The sequence below is a fragment of the Eleutherodactylus coqui genome, chromosome 4 (genome assembly GCF_035609145.1).
Source record: "Eleutherodactylus coqui strain aEleCoq1 chromosome 4, aEleCoq1.hap1, whole genome shotgun sequence".
Classification (NCBI taxonomy): domain Eukaryota; kingdom Metazoa; phylum Chordata; class Amphibia; order Anura; family Eleutherodactylidae; genus Eleutherodactylus; species Eleutherodactylus coqui.
This window is the reverse complement of record NC_089840.1, coordinates 5,363,818-5,385,073: the sequence shown is the minus strand read 5'-3', so window position 1 is coordinate 5,385,073 and position 21,256 is coordinate 5,363,818. Positions and strand designations below refer to the sequence as shown.

The following is a 21,256-nucleotide window of genomic DNA, read 5'->3' as shown; positions in this document are numbered from 1 at the left end:
TAACAAGGAGGCGCTCTAATAACTATGTATAGATATATCAGCGGTCAGTACAGAGATCTCTCCCATCATCTATTATGCCCAGGACTGTAACAAGGGAGCGCTCTAATAACTATGTATAATATATCAGGGGTCAGTACAGAGATCTCTCCCATCATCTATTATGCCCAGGACTGTAACAAGGGAGCGCTCTAATAACTATGTATAATATATCAGGGGTCAGTACAGAGATCTCTCCCATCATCTTTTATACCCAGGACTGTAACAAGGGGGCGCTCTAATAACTATGTATAGATATATCAGGGGTCAGTACGAGATCTGTCCCATCATCTATTATACGCAGGACTGTAACAAGGGGGCGCTCTAATAACTATGTATACATATATCAGGGGTCAGTACAGAGATCTCTCCCATGATCTATTGTACCCAGGACTGTAACAAAGGGGCGCTCTAAAAATTATGTATAGATATATCAGGGGATGGTACAGAGATCTCTCCCACCATCTATTATACGCAGGACTGTAAAAAGGGGGCACTCTAATAACTATGTATAGATTTATCAGGGGTCAGTACAGAGATCTCTCCCATCATCTATTATACCCAGGACTGTAACAAGGGGGCACTCTAATAACTATGTATAGATATAGCAGAGGTTAGTATAGAGATCTCACCCATCATTTATTATACCCCGGACTGTAACAAGGAGGCGCTCTAATAACTATGTATTGGTATATCAGGGGTCAGTACAGAGATCTCACCCATCATGTATTATACCCAGGACGGTAACAAGGGGGCGCTCTAATAACTATGTATAGATTTATCAGGGGTTAGTACAGAAATCTCTCCCATCATCTAGAATACCCAGGACTGTAACAAGGGGGCGCTCTAATATCTATGTATAGATATATCATGGGTCAGTACAGAGATCTCTCCCATCATCTATTATACCCAGGACTGTAACAAGGGGGCGGTCTAATAACAATGTATAGATATTTCAGGGGCCAGTACAGAGATCTCTCACATCATCTATTATACCACGGACTGTAACAAGGGGGCGCTCTAATTACTATGTATAATATATCAGGGGTCAGTACAGAGATCTCTCCCATCATCTATTATACCCAGGACTGTAAAAAGGGGGCACTCTAATAACTATGCATAGATATATCAGGGGTCAGTACAGAGATCTCTCCCATCATCTATTATACCCAGGACCGTAACAAGGAGGCGCTCTAATAACTATGTATAGATATATCAGCGGTCAGTACAGAGATCTCTCCCATCATCTATTATGCCCAGGACTGTAACAAGGGAGCGCTCTAATAACTATGTATAATATATCAGGGGTCAGTACAGAGATCTCTCCCATCATCTATTATGCCCAGGACTGTAACAAGGGAGCGCTCTAATAACTATGTATAATATATCAGGGGTCAGTACAGAGATCTCTCCCATCATCTTTTATACCCAGGACTGTAACAAGGGGGCGCTCTAATAACTATGTATAGATATATCAGGGGTCAGTACGAGATCTGTCCCATCATCTATTATACGCAGGACTGTAACAAGGGGGCGCTCTAATAACTATGTATACATATATCAGGGGTCAGTACAGAGATCTCTCCCATGATCTATTGTACCCAGGACTGTAACAAAGGGGCGCTCTAAAAATTATGTATAGATATATCAGGGGATGGTACAGAGATCTCTCCCACCATCTATTATACGCAGGACTGTAAAAAGGGGGCACTCTAATAACTATGTATAGATTTATCAGGGGTCAGTACAGAGTTCTCTCCCATCATCTATTATACCCAGGACTGTAACAAGGGGGCACTCTAATAACTATGTATAGATATATCAGGGGTCAGTACAGAGATCTCACCCATCATTTATTATACCCCGGACTGTAACAAGGAGGCGCTCTAATAACTATGTATTGGTATATCAGGGGTCAGTACAGAGATCTCACCCATCATGTATTATACCCAGGACGGTAACAAGGGGGCGCTCTAATAACTATGTAAAGATTTATCAGGGGTTAGTACAGAAATCTCTCCCATCATCTAGAATACCCAGGACTGTAACAAGGGGGCGCTCTAATAACTATGTATAGATATATCAGGGGTCAGTACAGAGATCTTTCCCATCATCTATTATACCCAGGACGGTAACAAGGGGGCGCTCTAATAACTATGTATAGATATATCAGGGGTTAGTACAGAAATCTCTCCCATCATCTAGAATACCCAGGACTGTAACAAGGGGGCGCTCTAATATCTATGTATAGATATATCATGGGTCAGTACAGAGATCTCTCCCATCATCTATTATACCCAGGACTGTAACAAGGGGGCGGTCTAATAACAATGTATAGATATTTCAGGGGCCAGTACAGAGATCTCTCACATCATCTATTATACCACGGACTGTAACAAGGGGGCGCTCTAATTACTATGTATAATATATCAGTGGTCAGTACAGACATCTCTCCCATTATCTATTATACCCAGGACTGTAACAAGGGGGCGCTCTAATTACTATGTATAATATATCAGGGGTTAGTACAGAGATCCCTCCCATCATCTATTATACCCAGGACTGTAACAAGGGAGCGGTCCAATAACTATGTATAGATATATAAGCGGACAATACAGAGATCTCTTCCATCATCTATTATACCCAGGACTGTAATAAGGGGGCGCTCTTATAACTATGTACAGATATATCAGGGGTCAGTACAGAGATCTCTCCCATTATCTATTGTACCCAGGACTGTAACAAAGGGGCGCTCTAAAAATTATGTATAGATATATCGGGGGTCAGTACAGAGATCTTTCCCACCATCTATTATACGCAGGACTGTAACAAGGGGGCGCCCTAATAACTATGTACAGATATATCAGGTGTCAGTACAGAGATCTCTCCCACCATCTATTATACGCAGGACTGTAACAAGGGGGCGCTCTAATAACTATGTACAGATATATCAGGTGTCAGTACAGAGATCTCTCCCACCATCTATTATACCCAGGACTGTAACAAGGGGGCGCTCTAATAGCTATGTATAGATATATCAGGGGTCAGTACAGAGATCTTTCCCATCATCTATTATACCCAGGACTGCAACAAAGGGGCGATCTTATAACTATGTACAGATTTTTCAGGGGTCATTACAGCGATCCCTCCCATCATCTATTATATCCAGGACAGTAACAAGGGGGCGCTCTAATAACTGTGTATAATATATCAGGGGTCAGTACAGAGATCTCTCCCATCATCTATTATACCCAGGACTGTAAAAAGGGGGCACTCTAATAATTATGTATAGTTATATCAGAGGTTAGTATAGAGATCTCTCCCATCATCTATTATACCCCGGACTGTAACAAGGAGGGGCTCTAGTAACTATGTATTGGTATATCAGGGGTCAGTACAGAGATCTCACCCATCATCTATTATACCCAGGACAGTAACCAGGGGGCGCTCTAATAACTATGTATAGATTTATCAGGGGTTAGTACAGAAATCTCTCCCATCATCTAGCATACCCAGGACTGTAACAAGGGGGCGCTCTAATAACAATGTATAGATATATCAGGGGTCAGTACAGAGATCTCTCCCATCATCTATTATACCCAGGACTGTAACAAGGGGCACTCTAATAACTATGTATAATATATCAGGGGGTCAGTACAGAGATCTCTCCTATCATCTATTATACCCAGGACTGTAACAAGGGGGCGGTCTAATAACAATGTATAGATATTTCAGGGGTCAGTACAGAGATCTCCCCCATCATCTATTATACCACGGACTGTAACAAGGGGGCACTCTAATTACTATGTATAATATATCAGTGGTCAGTACAGACATCTCTCCCATCATCTATTATACCCAGGACTGTAACAAGGGGGCGCTCTAATAACTATGTATAATATATCAGGGGTTAGTACAGAGATCCCTCCCATCATCTACTATACCCAGGACTGTAACAAGGGGGCGGTCCAATAACTATGTATAGATATATAAGCGGACAATACAGAGATCTCTTCCATCATCTATTATACCCAGGACTGTAATAAGGGGGAGCTCTTATAACTATGTACAGATATATCAGGGGTCAGTACAGAGATCTTTCCCACCATCTATTATACGCAGGACTGTAACAAGGGGGCACTCTAATAACTATGTATAGATATATCAGGGGTCAGTACAGAGATCTCTCCCATCATCTATTGTACCCAGGACTGTAACAAAGGGGCGCTCTAAAAATTATGTATAGATATATCGGGGGTCAGTACAGAGATCTTTCCCACCATCTATTATACGCAGGACTGTAACAAGGGGGTGCCCTAATAACTATGTACAGATATATCAGGGGTCAGTACAGAGATCTCTCCCACCATCTATTATACGCAGGACTGTAACAAGGGGGCGCTCTAATAGCTATGTATAGATATATCAGGGGTCAGTACAGAGATCTTTCCCATCATCTATTATACCCAGGACTGCAACAAAGGGGCGATCTTATAACTATGTACAGATTTATCAGGGGTCAGTACAGAAATCCCTCCCATCATCTATTATATCCAGGACAGTAACAAGGGGGCGCTCTAATAACTGTGTATAATATATAAGGGGTCAGTACAGAGATCTCTCCCATCATATATTATACCGAGGACTGTAAAAAGGGGGCACTCTAATAATTATGTATAGATATATCAGGGGTCAGTACAGAGATCTCTCCCATCAATCATCTATTATACCGGGACTGTAACAAGGGGGCACTCTAATAACTATGTATAGATATATCAGGGGTCAGTACAGAAATCCCTCCCATCATCTATTATATCCAGGACAGTAACAAGGGGGCGCTCTAATAACTGTGTATAATATATCAGGGGTCAGTACAGAGATCTCTCCCATCATATATTATACCGAGGACTGTAAAAAGGGGGCACTCTAATAATTATGTATAGATATATCAGGGGTCAGTACAGAGATCTCTCCCATCAATCATCTATTATACCGGGACTGTAACAAGGGGGCACTCTAATAACTATGTATAGATATATCAGGGGTCAGTACAGAGATCTCTCCCATCATCTATTATACCCCGGACTATAACAAGGAGGCGCTCTAGTAACTATGTATTGGTATATCAGGGGTCAGTACAGAGATCTCTCCTTTCATCTATTATACCCAGGACAGTAACAAGGGGGCGCTCTAATAACTATGTATAGATTTATCAGGGGTCAGTACAGAGATCTCTCTTATCATCTATTACACCCAGTACTGTAACAAGGAGGCGCTCTAATAACAATGTAATGGTATATCAGGGGTCAGTACAGAGATCTCTCCCATCATCTATTATACCCAGGACGGTAACAAGGGGGCGCTCTAATAACTATGTATAGATATATCAGGGGTTAGTACAGAAATCTCTCCCATCATCTAGAATACCCAGGACTGTAACAAGGGGGCGCTCTAATATCTATGTATAGATATATCATGGGTCAGTACACAGATTTCTCCCATGATCTATTATACCCAGGACTGTAACAAGGGGGCGCTCTTATAGCTATGTACAGATATATCAGGGGACAATACAGAGATCTCTCCCATCATCTATTATACCACGGACTGTAACAAGGGGGCGCTCTAATTACTATGTATAATATATCATTGGTCAGTACAGACATCTCTCCCATCATCTATTATACCCAGGACTGTAACAAGGGGGCGCTCTAGTAACTATGTATAGATATATCAGCAGTCAGTACAAAGAACTCTCCCATCATCTATTATACCCAGGACAGTAACAAGGGGGCGCTCTAATAACTGTGTATAATATATCAGGGGTCAGTACAGAGATCTCTCCCATCATCTATTATACCCAGGACTGTAAAAAGGGGGCACTCTAATAATTATGTATAGTTATATCAGAGGTTAGTATAGAGATCTCTCCCATCATCTATTATACCCCGGACTGTAACAAGGAGGCGCTCTAGTAACTATGTATTGGTATATCAGGGGTCAGTACAGAGATCTCACCCATCATCTATTATACCCAGGACAGTAACAAGGGGGCGCTCTAATAACTATGTATAGATTTATCAGGGGTTAGTACAGAAATCTCTCCCATCATCTAGCATACCCAGGACTGTAACAAGGGGCACTCTAATAACTATGTATAATATATCAGGGGTCAGTACAGAGATCTCTCCCATCATCTATTATACCCAGGACTGTAACAAGGGGGCACTCTAATAACAATGTATAGATATATCAGGGGTCAGTACAGAGATCTCTCCCATCATCTATTATACCCAGGACTGTAACAAGGGGCACTCTAATAACTATGTATAATATATCAGGGGGTCAGTACAGAGATCTCTCCTATCATCTATTATACCCAGTACTGTAACAAGGAGGCGCTCTAATAAGAATGTAATGGTATATCAGGGGTCAGTGCAGAGATCTCTCCCATCATCTATTATACCCAGGACGGTAACAAGGGGGCGCTCTAATAACTATGTATAGATATATCAGGGGTTAGTACAGAAATCTCTCCCATCATCTAGAATACCCAGGACTGTAACAAGGGGGCGCTCTAATATCTATGTATAGATATATCATGGGTCAGTACAGAGATCTCTCCCATCATCTATTATACCCAGGACTGTAACAAGGGGGCGGTCTAATAACAATGTATAGATATTTCAGGGGTCAGTACAGAGATCTCTTCCATCATCTATTATACCACGGACTGTAACAAGGGGGCACTCTAATTACTATGTATAATATATCAGTGGTCAGTACAGACATCTCTCCCATCATCTATTATACCCAGGACAGTAACAAGGGGGCGCTCTAATAACTATGTATAATATATCAGGGGTTAGTACAGAGATCCCTCCCATCATCTACTATACCCAGGACTGTAACAAGGGGGCGGTCCAATAACTATGTATAGATATATAAGCGGACAATACAGAGATCTCTTCCATCATCTATTATACCCAGGACTGTAATAAGGGGGCGCTCTTATAACTATGTACAGATATATCAGGGGTCAGTACAGAGATCTTTCCCACCATCTATTATACGCAGGACTGTAACAAGGGGGCACTCTAATAACTATGTATAGATATATCAGGGGTCAGTACAGAGATCTCTCCCATCATCTATTGTACCCAGGACTGTAACAAGGGGGCGCTCTAATAACTATGTATAGATATATCAGGGGTCAGTACAGAGATCTCCCCAACAATCTATTATACCCAGGACTGTAACAAAGGGGTGCTCTAAAAATTATGTATAGATATATCGGGGGTCAGTACAGAGATCTTTCCCACCATCTATTATACGCAGGACTGTAACAAGGGGGTGCCCTAATAACTATGTACAGATATATCAGGGGTCAGTACAGAGATCTCTCCCACCATCTATTATACGCAGGACTGTAACAAGGGGGCGCTCTAATAGCTATGTATAGATATATCAGGGGTCAGTACAGAGATCTTTCCCATCATCTATTATACCCAGGACTGCAACAAAGGGGCGATCTTATAACTATGTACAGATTTATCAGGGGTCAGTACAGAAATCCCTCCCATCATCTATTATATCCAGGACAGTAACAAGGGGGCGCTCTAATAACTGTGTATAATATATCAGGGGTCAGTACAGAGATCTCTCCCATCATATATTATACCGAGGACTGTAAAAAGGGGGCACTCTAATAATTATGTATAGATATATCAGGGGTCAGTACAGAGATCTCTCCCATCAATCATCTATTATACCGGGACTGTAACAAGGGAGCACTCTAATAACTATGTATAGATATATCAGGGGTCAGTACAGAAATCCCTCCCATCATCTATTATATCCAGGACAGTAACAAGGGGGCGCTCTAATAACTGTGTATAATATATCAGGGGTCAGTACAGAGATCTCTCCCATCATATATTATACCGAGGACTGTAAAAAGGGGGCACTCTAATAATTATGTATAGATATATCAGGGGTCAGTACAGAGATCTCTCCCATCAATCATCTATTATACCGGGACTGTAACAAGGGGGCACTCTAATAACTATGTATAGATATATCAGGGGTCAGTACAGAGATCTCTCCCATCATCTATTATACCCCGGACTATAACAAGGAGGCGCTCTAGTAACTATGTATTGGTATATCAGGGGTCAGTACAGAGATCTCTCCTTTCATCTATTATACCCAGGACAGTAACAAGGGGGCGCTCTAATAACTATGTATAGATTTATCAGGGGTCAGTACAGAGATCTCTCTTATCATCTATTACACCCAGTACTGTAACAAGGAGGCGCTCTAATAACAATGTAATGGTATATCAGGGGTCAGTACAGAGATCTCTCCCATCATCTATTATACCCAGGACGGTAACAAGGGGGCGCTCTAATAACTATGTATAGATATATCAGGGGTTAGTACAGAAATCTCTCCCATCATCTAGAATACCCAGGACTGTAACAAGGGGGCGCTCTAATATCTATGTATAGATATATCATGGGTCAGTACACAGATTTCTCCCATGATCTATTATACCCAGGACTGTAACAAGGGGGCGCTCTTATAGCTATGTACAGATATATCAGGGGACAATACAGAGATCTCTCCCATCATCTATTATACCCAGGACTGTAACAAGGGGGCGCTCTAGTAACTATGTATAGATATATCAGCAGTCAGTACAAAGAACTCTCCCATCATCTATTATACCCAGGACAGTAACAAGGGGGCGCTCTAATAACTGTGTACAATATATCAGGGGTCAGTACAGAGATCTCTCCCATCATCTATTATACCCAGGACTGTAAAAAGGGGGCACTCTAATAATTATGTATAGTTATATCAGAGGTTAGTATAGAGATCTCTCCCATCATCTATTATACCCCGGACTGTAACAAGGAGGCGCTCTAGTAACTATGTATTGGTATATCAGGGGTCAGTACAGAGATCTCACCCATCATCTATTATACCCAGGACAGTAACAAGGGGGCGCTCTAATAACTATGTATAGATTTATCAGGGGTTAGTACAGAAATCTCTCCCATCATCTAGCATACCCAGGACTGTAACAAGGGGCACTCTAATAACTATGTATAATATATCAGGGGTCAGTACAGAGATCTCTCCCATCATCTATTATACCCAGGACTGTAACAAGGGGGCACTCTAATAACAATGTATAGATATATCAGGGGTCAGTACAGAGATCTCTCCCATCATCTATTATACCCAGGACTGTAACAAGGGGCACTCTAATAACTATGTATAATATATCAGGGGGTCAGTACAGAGATCTCTCCTATCATCTATTATACCCAGTACTGTAACAAGGAGGCGCTCTAATAAGAATGTAATGGTATATCAGGGGTCAGTGCAGAGATCTCTCCCATCATCTATTATACCCAGGACGGTAACAAGGGGGCGCTCTAATAACTATGTATAGATATATCAGGGGTTAGTACAGAAATCTCTCCCATCATCTAGAATACCCAGGACTGTAACAAGGGGGCGCTCTAATATCTATGTATAGATATATCATGGGTCAGTACAGAGATCTCTCCCATCATCTATTATACCCAGGACTGTAACAAGGGGGCGGTCTAATAACAATGTATAGATATTTCAGGGGTCAGTACAGAGATCTCTTCCATCATCTATTATACCACGGACTGTAACAAGGGGGCACTCTAATTACTATGTATAATATATCAGTGGTCAGTACAGAGATCTCTCCCATCATCTATTATACCCAGGACAGTAACAAGGGGGCGCTCTAATAACTATGTATAATATATCAGGGGTTAGTACAGAGATCCCTCCCATCATCTACTATACCCAGGACTGTAACAAGGGGGCGGTCCAATAACTATGTATAGATATATAAGCGGACAATACAGAGATCTCTTCCATCATCTATTATACCCAGGACTGTAATAAGGGGGCGCTCTTATAACTATGTACAGATATATCAGGGGTCAGTACAGAGATCTTTCCCACCATCTATTATACGCAGGACTGTAACAAGGGGGCACTCTAATAACTATGTATAGATATATCAGGGGTCAGTACAGAGATCTCTCCCATCATCTATTGTACCCAGGACTGTAACAAGGGGGCGCTCTAATAACTATGTATAGATATATCAGGGGTCAGTACAGAGATCTCCCCAACAATCTATTATACCCAGGACTGTAACAAAGGGGTGCTCTAAAAATTATGTATAGATATATCGGGGGTCAGTACAGAGATCTTTCCCACCATCTATTATACGCAGGACTGTAACAAGGGGGTGCCCTAATAACTATGTACAGATATATCAGGGGTCAGTACAGAGATCTCTCCCACCATCTATTATACGCAGGACTGTAACAAGGGGGCGGTCTAATAACAATGTATAGATATTTCAGGGGTCAGTACAGAGATCTCTTCCATCATCTATTATACCACGGACTGTAACAAGGGGGCACTCTAATTACTATGTATAATATATCAGTGGTCAGTACAGACATCTCTCCCATCATCTATTATACCCAGGACAGTAACAAGGGGGCGCTCTAATAACTATGTATAATATATCAGGGGTTAGTACAGAGATCCCTCCCATCATCTACTATACCCAGGACTGTAACAAGGGGGCGGTCCAATAACTATGTATAGATATATAAGCGGACAATACAGAGATCTCTTCCATCATCTATTATACCCAGGACTGTAATAAGGGGGCGCTCTTATAACTATGTACAGATATATCAGGGGTCAGTACAGAGATCTTTCCCACCATCTATTATACGCAGGACTGTAACAAGGGGGCACTCTAATAACTATGTATAGATATATCAGGGGTCAGTACAGAGATCTCTCCCATCATCTATTGTACCCAGGACTGTAACAAGGGGGCGCTCTAATAACTATGTATAGATATATCAGGGGTCAGTACAGAGATCTCCCCAACAATCTATTATACCCAGGACTGTAACAAAGGGGTGCTCTAAAAATTATGTATAGATATATCGGGGGTCAGTACAGAGATCTTTCCCACCATCTATTATACGCAGGACTGTAACAAGGGGGTGCCCTAATAACTATGTACAGATATATCAGGGGTCAGTACAGAGATCTCTCCCACCATCTATTATACGCAGGACTGTAACAAGGGGGCGCTCTAATAGCTATGTATAGATATATCAGGGGTCAGTACAGAGATCTTTCCCATCATCTATTATACCCAGGACTGCAACAAAGGGGCGATCTTATAACTATGTACAGATTTATCAGGGGTCAGTACAGAAATCCCTCCCATCATCTATTATATCCAGGACAGTAACAAGGGGGCGCTCTAATAACTGTGTATAATATATCAGGGGTCAGTACAGAGATCTCTCCCATCATATATTATACCGAGGACTGTAAAAAGGGGGCACTCTAATAATTATGTATAGATATATCAGGGGTCAGTACAGAGATCTCTCCCATCAATCATCTATTATACCGGGACTGTAACAAGGGGGCACTCTAATAACTATGTATAGATATATCAGGGGTCAGTACAGAGATCTCTCCCATCATCTATTATACCCCGGACTATAACAAGGAGGCGCTCTAGTAACTATGTATTGGTATATCAGGGGTCAGTACAGAGATCTCTCCTTTCATCTATTATACCCAGGACAGTAACAAGGGGGCGCTCTAATAACTATGTATAGATTTATCAGGGGTCAGTACAGAGATCTCTCTTATCATCTATTACACCCAGTACTGTAACAAGGAGGCGCTCTAATAACAATGTAATGGTATATCAGGGGTCAGTACAGAGATCTCTCCCATCATCTATTATACCCAGGACGGTAACAAGGGGGCGCTCTAATAGCTATGTATAGATATATCAGGGGTTAGTACAGAAATCTCTCCCATCATCTAGAATACCCAGGACTGTAACAAGGGGGCGCTCTAATATCTATGTATAGATATATCATGGGTCAGTACACAGATTTCTCCCATGATCTATTATACCCAGGACTGTAACAAGGGGGCGCTCTTATAGCTATGTACAGATATATCAGGGGACAATACAGAGATCTCTCCCATCATCTATTATACCACGGACTGTAACAAGGGGGCGCTCTAATTACTATGTATAATATATCATTGGTCAGTACAGACATCTCTCCCATCATCTATTATACCCAGGACTGTAACAAGGGGGCGCTCTAGTAACTATGTATAGATATATCAGCAGTCAGTACAAAGAACTCTCCCATCATCTATTATACCCAGGACAGTAACAAGGGGGCGCTCTAATAACTGTGTATAATATATCAGGGGTCAGTACAGAGATCTCTCCCATCATCTATTATACCCAGGACTGTAAAAAGGGGGCACTCTAATAATTATGTATAGTTATATCAGAGGTTAGTATAGAGATCTCTCCCATCATCTATTATACCCCGGACTGTAACAAGGAGGCGCTCTAGTAACTATGTATTGGTATATCAGGGGTCAGTACAGAGATCTCACCCATCATCTATTATACCCAGGACAGTAACAAGGGGGCGCTCTAATAACTATGTATAGATTTATCAGGGGTTAGTACAGAAATCTCTCCCATCATCTAGCATACCCAGGACTGTAACAAGGGGCACTCTAATAACTATGTATAATATATCAGGGGTCAGTACAGAGATCTCTCCCATCATCTATTATACCCAGGACTGTAACAAGGGGGCACTCTAATAACAATGTATAGATATATCAGGGGTCAGTACAGAGATCTCTCCCATCATCTATTATACCCAGGACTGTAACAAGGGGCACTCTAATAACTATGTATAATATATCAGGGGGTCAGTACAGAGATCTCTCCTATCATCTATTATACCCAGTACTGTAACAAGGAGGCGCTCTAATAAGAATGTAATGGTATATCAGGGGTCAGTGCAGAGATCTCTCCCATCATCTATTATACCCAGGACGGTAACAAGGGGGCGCTCTAATAACTATGTATAGATATATCAGGGGTTAGTACAGAAATCTCTCCCATCATCTAGAATACCCAGGACTGTAACAAGGGGGCACTCTAATTACTATGTATAATATATCAGTGGTCAGTACAGACATCTCTCCCATCATCTATTATACCCAGGACAGTAACAAGGGGGCGCTCTAATAACTATGTATAATATATCAGGGGTTAGTACAGAGATCCCTCCCATCATCTACTATACCCAGGACTGTAACAAGGGGGCGGTCCAATAACTATGTATAGATATATAAGCGGACAATACAGAGATCTCTTCCATCATCTATTATACCCAGGACTGTAATAAGGGGGCGCTCTTATAACTATGTACAGATATATCAGGGGTCAGTACAGAGATCTTTCCCACCATCTATTATACGCAGGACTGTAACAAGGGGGCACTCTAATAACTATGTATAGATATATCAGGGGTCAGTACAGAGATCTCTCCCATCATCTATTGTACCCAGGACTGTAACAAGGGGGCGCTCTAATAACTATGTATAGATATATCAGGGGTCAGTACAGAGATCTCCCCAACAATCTATTATACCCAGGACTGTAACAAAGGGGTGCTCTAAAAATTATGTATAGATATATCGGGGGTCAGTACAGAGATCTTTCCCACCATCTATTATACGCAGGACTGTATCAAGGGGGTGCCCTAATAACTATGTACAGATATATCAGGGGTCAGTACAGAGATCTCTCCCACCATCTATTATACGCAGGACTGTAACAAGGGGGCGCTCTAATAGCTATGTATAGATATATCAGGGGTCAGTACAGAGATCTTTCCCATCATCTATTATACCCAGGACTGCAACAAAGGGGCGATCTTATAACTATGTACAGATTTATCAGGGGTCAGTACAGAAATCCCTCCCATCATCTATTATATCCAGGACAGTAACAAGGGGGCGCTCTAATAACTGTGTATAATATATCAGGGGTCAGTACAGAGATCTCTCCCATCATATATTATACCGAGGACTGTAAAAAGGGGGCACTCTAATAATTATGTATAGATATATCAGGGGTCAGTACAGAGATCTCTCCCATCAATCATCTATTATACCGGGACTGTAACAAGGGGGCACTCTAATAACTATGTATAGATATATCAGGGGTCAGTACAGAAATCCCTCCCATCATCTATTATATCCAGGACAGTAACAAGGGGGCGCTCTAATAACTGTGTATAATATATCAGGGGTCAGTACAGAGATCTCTCCCATCATATATTATACCGAGGACTGTAAAAAGGGGGCACTCTAATAATTATGTATAGATATATCAGGGGTCAGTACAGAGATCTCTCCCATCAATCATCTATTATACCGGGACTGTAACAAGGGGGCACTCTAATAACTATGTATAGATATATCAGGGGTCAGTACAGAGATCTCTCCCATCATCTATTATACCCCGGACTATAACAAGGAGGCGCTCTAGTAACTATGTATTGGTATATCAGGGGTCAGTACAGAGATCTCTCCTTTCATCTATTATACCCAGGACAGTCACAAGGGGGCGCTCTAATTACTATGTATAGATTTATCAGGGGTTAGTACAGAAATCTCTCCCATCATCTAGCATACCCAGGACTGTAACAAGGGGTCGCTCTAATAACAATGTATAGATATATCAGGGGTCAGTACAGAGATCTCTCCCATCATCTATTATACCCAGGACTGTAACAAGGGGCACTCTAATAATTATGTATAATATATCAGGGGGTCAGTACAGAGATCTCTCCTATCATCTATTACACCCAGTACTGTAACAAGGAGGCGCTCTAATAACAATGTAATGGTATATCAGGGGTCAGTACAGAGATCTCTCCCATCATCTATTATACCCAGGACGGTAACAAGGGGGCGCTCTAATAACTATGTATAGATATATCAGGGGTTAGTACAGAAATCTCTCCCATCATCTAGAATACCCAGGACTGTAACAAGGGGGCGCTCTAATATCTATGTATAGATATATCATGGGTCAGTACACAGATTTCTCCCATGATCTATTATACCCAGGACTGTAACAAGGGGGCGCTCTTATAGCTATGTACAGATATATCAGGGGACAATACAGAGATCTCTCCCATCATCTATTATACCACGGACTGTAACAAGGGGGCGCTCTAATTACTATGTATAATATATCATTGGTCAGTACAGACATCTCTCCCATCATCTATTATACCCAGGACTGTAACAAGGGGGCGCTCTAGTAACTATGTATAGATATATCAGCAGTCAGTACAAAGAACTCTCCCATCATCTATTATACCCAGGACTGTAACAAGGCGGCGCTCTAATAACTATGTATAATATATCAGGGGTCAGTACAGAGATCTCTCCCATCATCTATTATACCCAGGAATGTAACAAGGGGGCGCTCTAAGAACTATGTATAGATATATCAGGGGGTCAGTACAGAGATCTGTCCCATCATCTACTATACCCAGGACTATAACAAGGGGGCGCTCTAATAACCATGTATAGATATATCAGGGATCAGTACAGAGATCTCTCCCATTATCTATTATACCCAGGACTGTAACAAGGGGGCACTCTAATAACTATGTATAGATATATCAGAGGTTAGTAGAGAGATCTCTCCCATCATCTATTATACCCAGGACTGTAACAAGGGGGCGCTCTCTACATCTAGAGGAAAAAAGTTTTCTATAGAACATAGAAGGGGGTCTTTACTGTAAGAGCAGTGAGACTATCGAACTCTACCTGAGGACGTGGTGACGGTGATACGATATAAGAGTATAAGATGTTCTGTACGTCTTTCTTGAGTGTTACAATGTTACACGTTACATCACTCATTACTCAGGAGGGTCGGTGATTTGGGGATTATTCTAATTGCAGATTGGAGTCAGGAAGGATTTTTCCCCTTAAACAGATCAGCATTGTTGGTATTGGGCTGAACTGGATGGACATGCGGCTTTCTTCGGCCTTAGCTACTATGTTTCTATATAAATTCAAAATCAGTAAATGATAACTGATTAGAAAATGGAGTAATTAATGCAAGAGCAGGTTTGGCGCCGCAGTCCCTCTGAATGCGCTACATGATTTGTGCACGTTGTGGAGTCTCTGTTATCAGCTGTTCCTCGGTTTGACACCAATGGAAGTGAAGAATAACATTAGAATTAGAGGCTGTTACTGTATGACCAAATGTAGAGGTGTGTCCAGACTGGAGCATCTAATGTCGGATATAGAGCAACACGTTCCTGCTGTGCGTAGGTAGAACATAAGCGCGGCGCAGTCGTACCAGTATATATATATATACTAATGTCATTCATTCTCCATTCCTTTCTAGGTGCTTTATTTCACACAAACCAAACAAGACTTGGCAGCAAGTATTCTGGTATTCCTTAAGCATTGCAATAAATAACGCCTACATCCTCTACAAAATGTCTGACGCCTACCACGTGAAACGTTACAGCCGCGCTCACTTTGGCGACAGACTTGTTCGAGAGTTGCTCGGCTTGGAAGAAACTTCACCCCAAGATTGATGCCTTCAGTTGTACAGGTGTTGGAAGCCGCTGCTCAGACCTGCCGGACGTAACTGTACAAACTGGAACCATCCACAAATGTTATTTCTTTTAGCGAGACTGTAAACCGCGCCAAACAAATAAACATTCCATTCTATATTTCTAGTAATCCAAATATACTCTCCATGTTAAATCATACCGAATACCATGTAAAAGGTACAAACAACACTGGAAACATTCTCTATTACATACATGCATTGCCTTTAAGTTGGATCAAAATGTTTAACCTCTTAGTGACCACCAATACGCCTCCTACTGACCTCATTCATGGGCTTTAGACCTGCACAGACATCTTTTTATGGCGGTGCTTGGCGACTACTGACAGCCCGGCTCCTGCTCTAACAGCCATGGGGGGGGGAGGGGGACCTCAGATCCTGCCAGTTTAACCTCTTACATGCAAGAATCAATAGTAACTGCAGCATATATGTAGATGACAGGGAGGGGGCTTTTAGTCACCCGCCTGCATCCTGTAACGAAATCGCAAGCTAGCAGTAGGTTCCCATCACATTTGGAGGACTGACAATGGTCTCCATACCTGGCATGTAAATCAGCCTATTAGACCCTGCCCCCAGCAATCCAGTAGTCCAATAGGCTGCTATCATAGGCTTCATAGAGTGCACTACATAAGTAATGCGGTGTACCTTCCCAGCGATCAAACAACCACAACTCCAAGTCCCCTTCATGAATTGAAAAATGGTGTCAAAAAGTTGAATAAAATTTAATTGAAAGGAAAGAAAATCCAATTTAGAGAATGCACATTTTTTCCTATAAACACCCTTTTAAATGGATAAAATAGCAAATAAAATGTAAAAAAGCAGCGCGGAGCGGGTCTGACCGTGATGTAATGACCCAAACAATTAAAATAATTAGTTAGTAATTCGCACGGTGAACGCCGTAAAAAGGATTCTTAAAAGTAGTAAAATTATTTTTCTTTTGCTCATCTCTCAAAATAAACGTAATAATAAACAATCCGGCGGTCGCACGGACGCCAACGTGGTACCAAGAGAAACGCCAACACCTCCCACAAACACCAAGCCCCAAAGAGCTCCGCTGCCGGGAAATAACAACGTTCGGCGTCTTGGAATGCGCTGAAAAAGATTCTATTACTTTTCTCTAAAAACATGATTTTATTGTGCAAATGTAATAAAAAAATTACACATCCCTATAAACTTGTTGTCGCGGGAATCGTGCCGATCAGATAGGAAATCAGGGCATTCTTACTGGATGGTGAACGCTGCAAAAACAAAACCCAAAAACAGTTACGGAATTTTTTGTGGAAGGGGACCATCTTAACCCCTCCCCCACAAATGTAATAAGTTCTACAACACATGAAATGAACCCAGAGCGGGGCCATAAAAAAATATACAACTCGTCCCCAAATAACAAGCCCTCATACGGCTGTCAATGAGTCGCAGCTCTTGTAATATCATTTTGTCGGTCACTAAAGGGTTAAAATTAGAGATGAGCGAGCACGCTCGTTTAAGGTGGATGCTCAAGAGAGCATGGGTCTTTTTGAGTAAGTGCTTACTCGTCTGAGCACCATGCGGTCTCTCTCACTCTCTCCCCCCCCGCCCCCCCGCATAGTGCTCGGACCACCTTAAACGAGCGTGCTCGCTCATCTCCAGTTAGCATCCCAAACCTTGCCATTTCCCCTGAGACTTGTGTTTCCTGTACATTGCTTGTTCGCCTGAGGTCTCTGCTGTTGATGATCGGTACTTGGATAACTGCGGTAATTATTTTACTGCTGAAGCGCAGAGCGGTTGCGTGTTTTCTAGTGACATTCTGAACACGGGATCCGGCATCTTGGCGTGATCTGCACATCATGGCTTCTGTATGTCTCATTTGGTTGCAGTAACTAACTTGGTTGTTATGAAATGACCTGAGCAATCGCTATTAGTGACGGATCGCAGACGGATCCGCCGTCAGCTGAACATTTCACATTCATCAATTTCTTATGAATTCTTCACAAAAAATCACTATTTTACAACACTTGAATTTAGAGTTTTTGCTGATTTACGTTTCTAGAGCCGATGAACCTTTTGAACGTAAATGTAATTTAAGAAATGTATCTGTGCAAATATATTGGTTTCCTTATCTTGTACTGATCCTTGAGAGCCTCCCGGCCTGGTCCTGAGCAGAGTCCTGCGCAGTCCTCTCGGTGTAGTCAGTAGAGGCAGCACAATGTGACTGCAGAGTAACGGGCACAGAAAAGAATTCCCCATCAACTTAGATGCCCTTCAGAAGTTTCTTTACACAACTTTGTGATGTAATGTATATTTTAAATGCTGTTTGTGAGAAGTGATCTATGCTGACACAAGTATTGGGACGCACATAGAAGGGGATGAAATTGGATGTTATTCACATTCCTCCATCTGCTGTTAGCCCCTTTGGCCTCAGTGACTGCAGTCGCCCTCCGCAGCCGCTTCCCACCAGATCCCCATAGATGTCTGGAGGGATTTGCCTCAATTCCTGTAGGAGCTTCAGATAGTGATGGGGGATGATGGGCGTGCACAAATACAGCATTCTATTACGGCCCAAAACTGCTCTATTTGCTTGAGATCCGGACTTTGGGCGGCCAATAAAGTTTGCAGACGTTCTGCTCCTCCACACTGTGTGCCGTATGACATGGCGCTCGGTCATGTCGGTGGAGACACAGAGCTGTACCAGAGTATAACCACAGGGGAGGTGATGCCACATTGTCCGGGATGTCTCTATTCATTGGCGTTGAGGGTGGACTTCACTATAACCAATGGCCCTAGTCCTTTCCAGCAGAACTCCCCACCCTCCACCCCGCATCATAACGGAACTTCCTCCAAACTTCGCTGTTGGGACGATGCCGTCACGTAGAAACCGCTCTCCAGACAACCGCCACACCCAAGTGCCGCCATCTGATCGGGAGATGGTGTCCTGTGATTCATCCACAAGACTTGCGTTCACTCATTTACAGACCGTAACTCAAAGCCCCATCGCAGGCGCTGCTGTGCATTCACTCCTGTGATGTTGTGTGCCGCCGCTCGTCCATGGTAACCCTTCACATGCCGTTCCCTACGGATGGTTCTGGTGCTAATGGATGTCCCATGACCTGTGAGACCCCCTGAGTGAGGGCAGACGATGTGTGTGATGTCTTCACAGCTCCTACAAGGCTTCATTGTCCACGGTCTGTCAGTTTATGAGGTCTCCCTGAACGTCGCGGCACCGCACACACCGGATGGCTTCCATCTCCCAATAACATGGCCAACAGAGGACTCTGATGGTTTCTGTACTGGGATATGTCAGTGTGCTATGGTCCTTCATATCTTATGCTCATGCACCTGATTTGCATATACTCTTCGCCTGACAGCACAGGATTGGTGGGGGGTTCCAATACTTTTGTCAACATAGTGTAGAGTAATTGACTTTATGTAGAAGGTAACACAATGAACATTAAAGTCACCATTTGTAAAGAAAGGCCCATCTATATATACATTTGGCAGATGACTAACACTCACCAGGAGGGGCTTTTGGGCACAATAGACAGCATGGCTTTCACAGGTTGACATATTATAGAGTGACACTATCCGACCCATGAAGGATACAATTCTGAACATAAAACTGTGAGCTGAAAAATGTACTTTATCACACAACCAGGATTTGGTGGAATCACGTGGCTATAAAATGTATACCCTGTGGATTAAGTGTACAAGTTTCCTCCTTGTATTGAATGGAAGTCTATGAGTTCACCCTAAAATGGTGGAATATGTCCAATACATGCTCTACAGCACTAACGCAACTTGTCATGGCGTGCCGTCACTACCCGTCCCGCACACCTGCTCCTGGAGATGTAGTCGGGTGCCACTGTCTGCCACACATATGCCACACCTCCTCCTCAGCTTGCTCCCAGTCCTCTATACATAATGTTCATGTGCGCTCCCTAATCCAGTCCCATGCCAATCACCCGCCTCCCTTGTTAGGTTTGGCATCCTTTCCTCATGGAGGATGCCTAAGCACCAGTCTTATTTAGCCATTTGGATGAAGCCCCCATTTGTGTTTTTTCCAGTTCTGACTCCTGCTTGACTCCAGACTATTCTGACCTCTGTGCTCTCTGACCTCTGCTCTCTGACCTCGGCTCTGCCCTGACTAGCTGCCTGCACCTTGTTACTGCTACTCTGCCATCAAGCCTGACTTCTGATAGTTTACCAGTTACACATCTGTTCACACTGCCACTAAGTGCCAAGTTGGAGATTTAGGGGTAGCTTCTCCCACCACGGGGAGTTGGGCCAGTGATGCAGGACGGGCTGTCAATACTACAGGAATGGAAATCTCAGTTTGCACTGGAGCCTGAATTGTAATCGGTGTCATGGTGGTTTTATCCATGGAAATGGGCAACAGGCTTATTAGGCTTTCATGACCAGGTTCAGGGCAGGTCAGGTCTGACTTTAGCTGGTGACGTTCTGCCAAGAATTGGGCTCTTGGCATGGCGGCCCACCAGATGCTCGGGTCAGGGCCTCTGCCTCATGTTGCTGCTCATAAATAGTTTAATAGCAAAACAGAACATTGCAGAAGATCTTGAAGGCCGTATACTGTCCAGTTACTGTATTAAGTCAGTTTCGAAGTAACTGGTTACCGGTCTGAGT

At 42.7% G+C, this 21,256-nt stretch overlaps 1 protein-coding gene across 1 annotated transcript in view; it reads left to right on the top strand.

The window, feature by feature from the left end:
* PGBD5 (piggyBac transposable element derived 5) overlaps nucleotides 1-18,185 on the top strand; it is a 63,046-nt gene extending 44,861 nt beyond the window's left edge. The window contains exon 7 of the mRNA XM_066598981.1: nucleotides 16,409-18,185. Coding sequence (XP_066455078.1) covers nucleotides 16,409-16,604 — 196 coding nt within the window. The 3' untranslated portion in view covers nucleotides 16,605-18,185. The remainder of the gene's footprint in view (nucleotides 1-16,408) is intronic.
* Nucleotides 18,186-21,256: the final 3,071 nt, after the last annotated feature.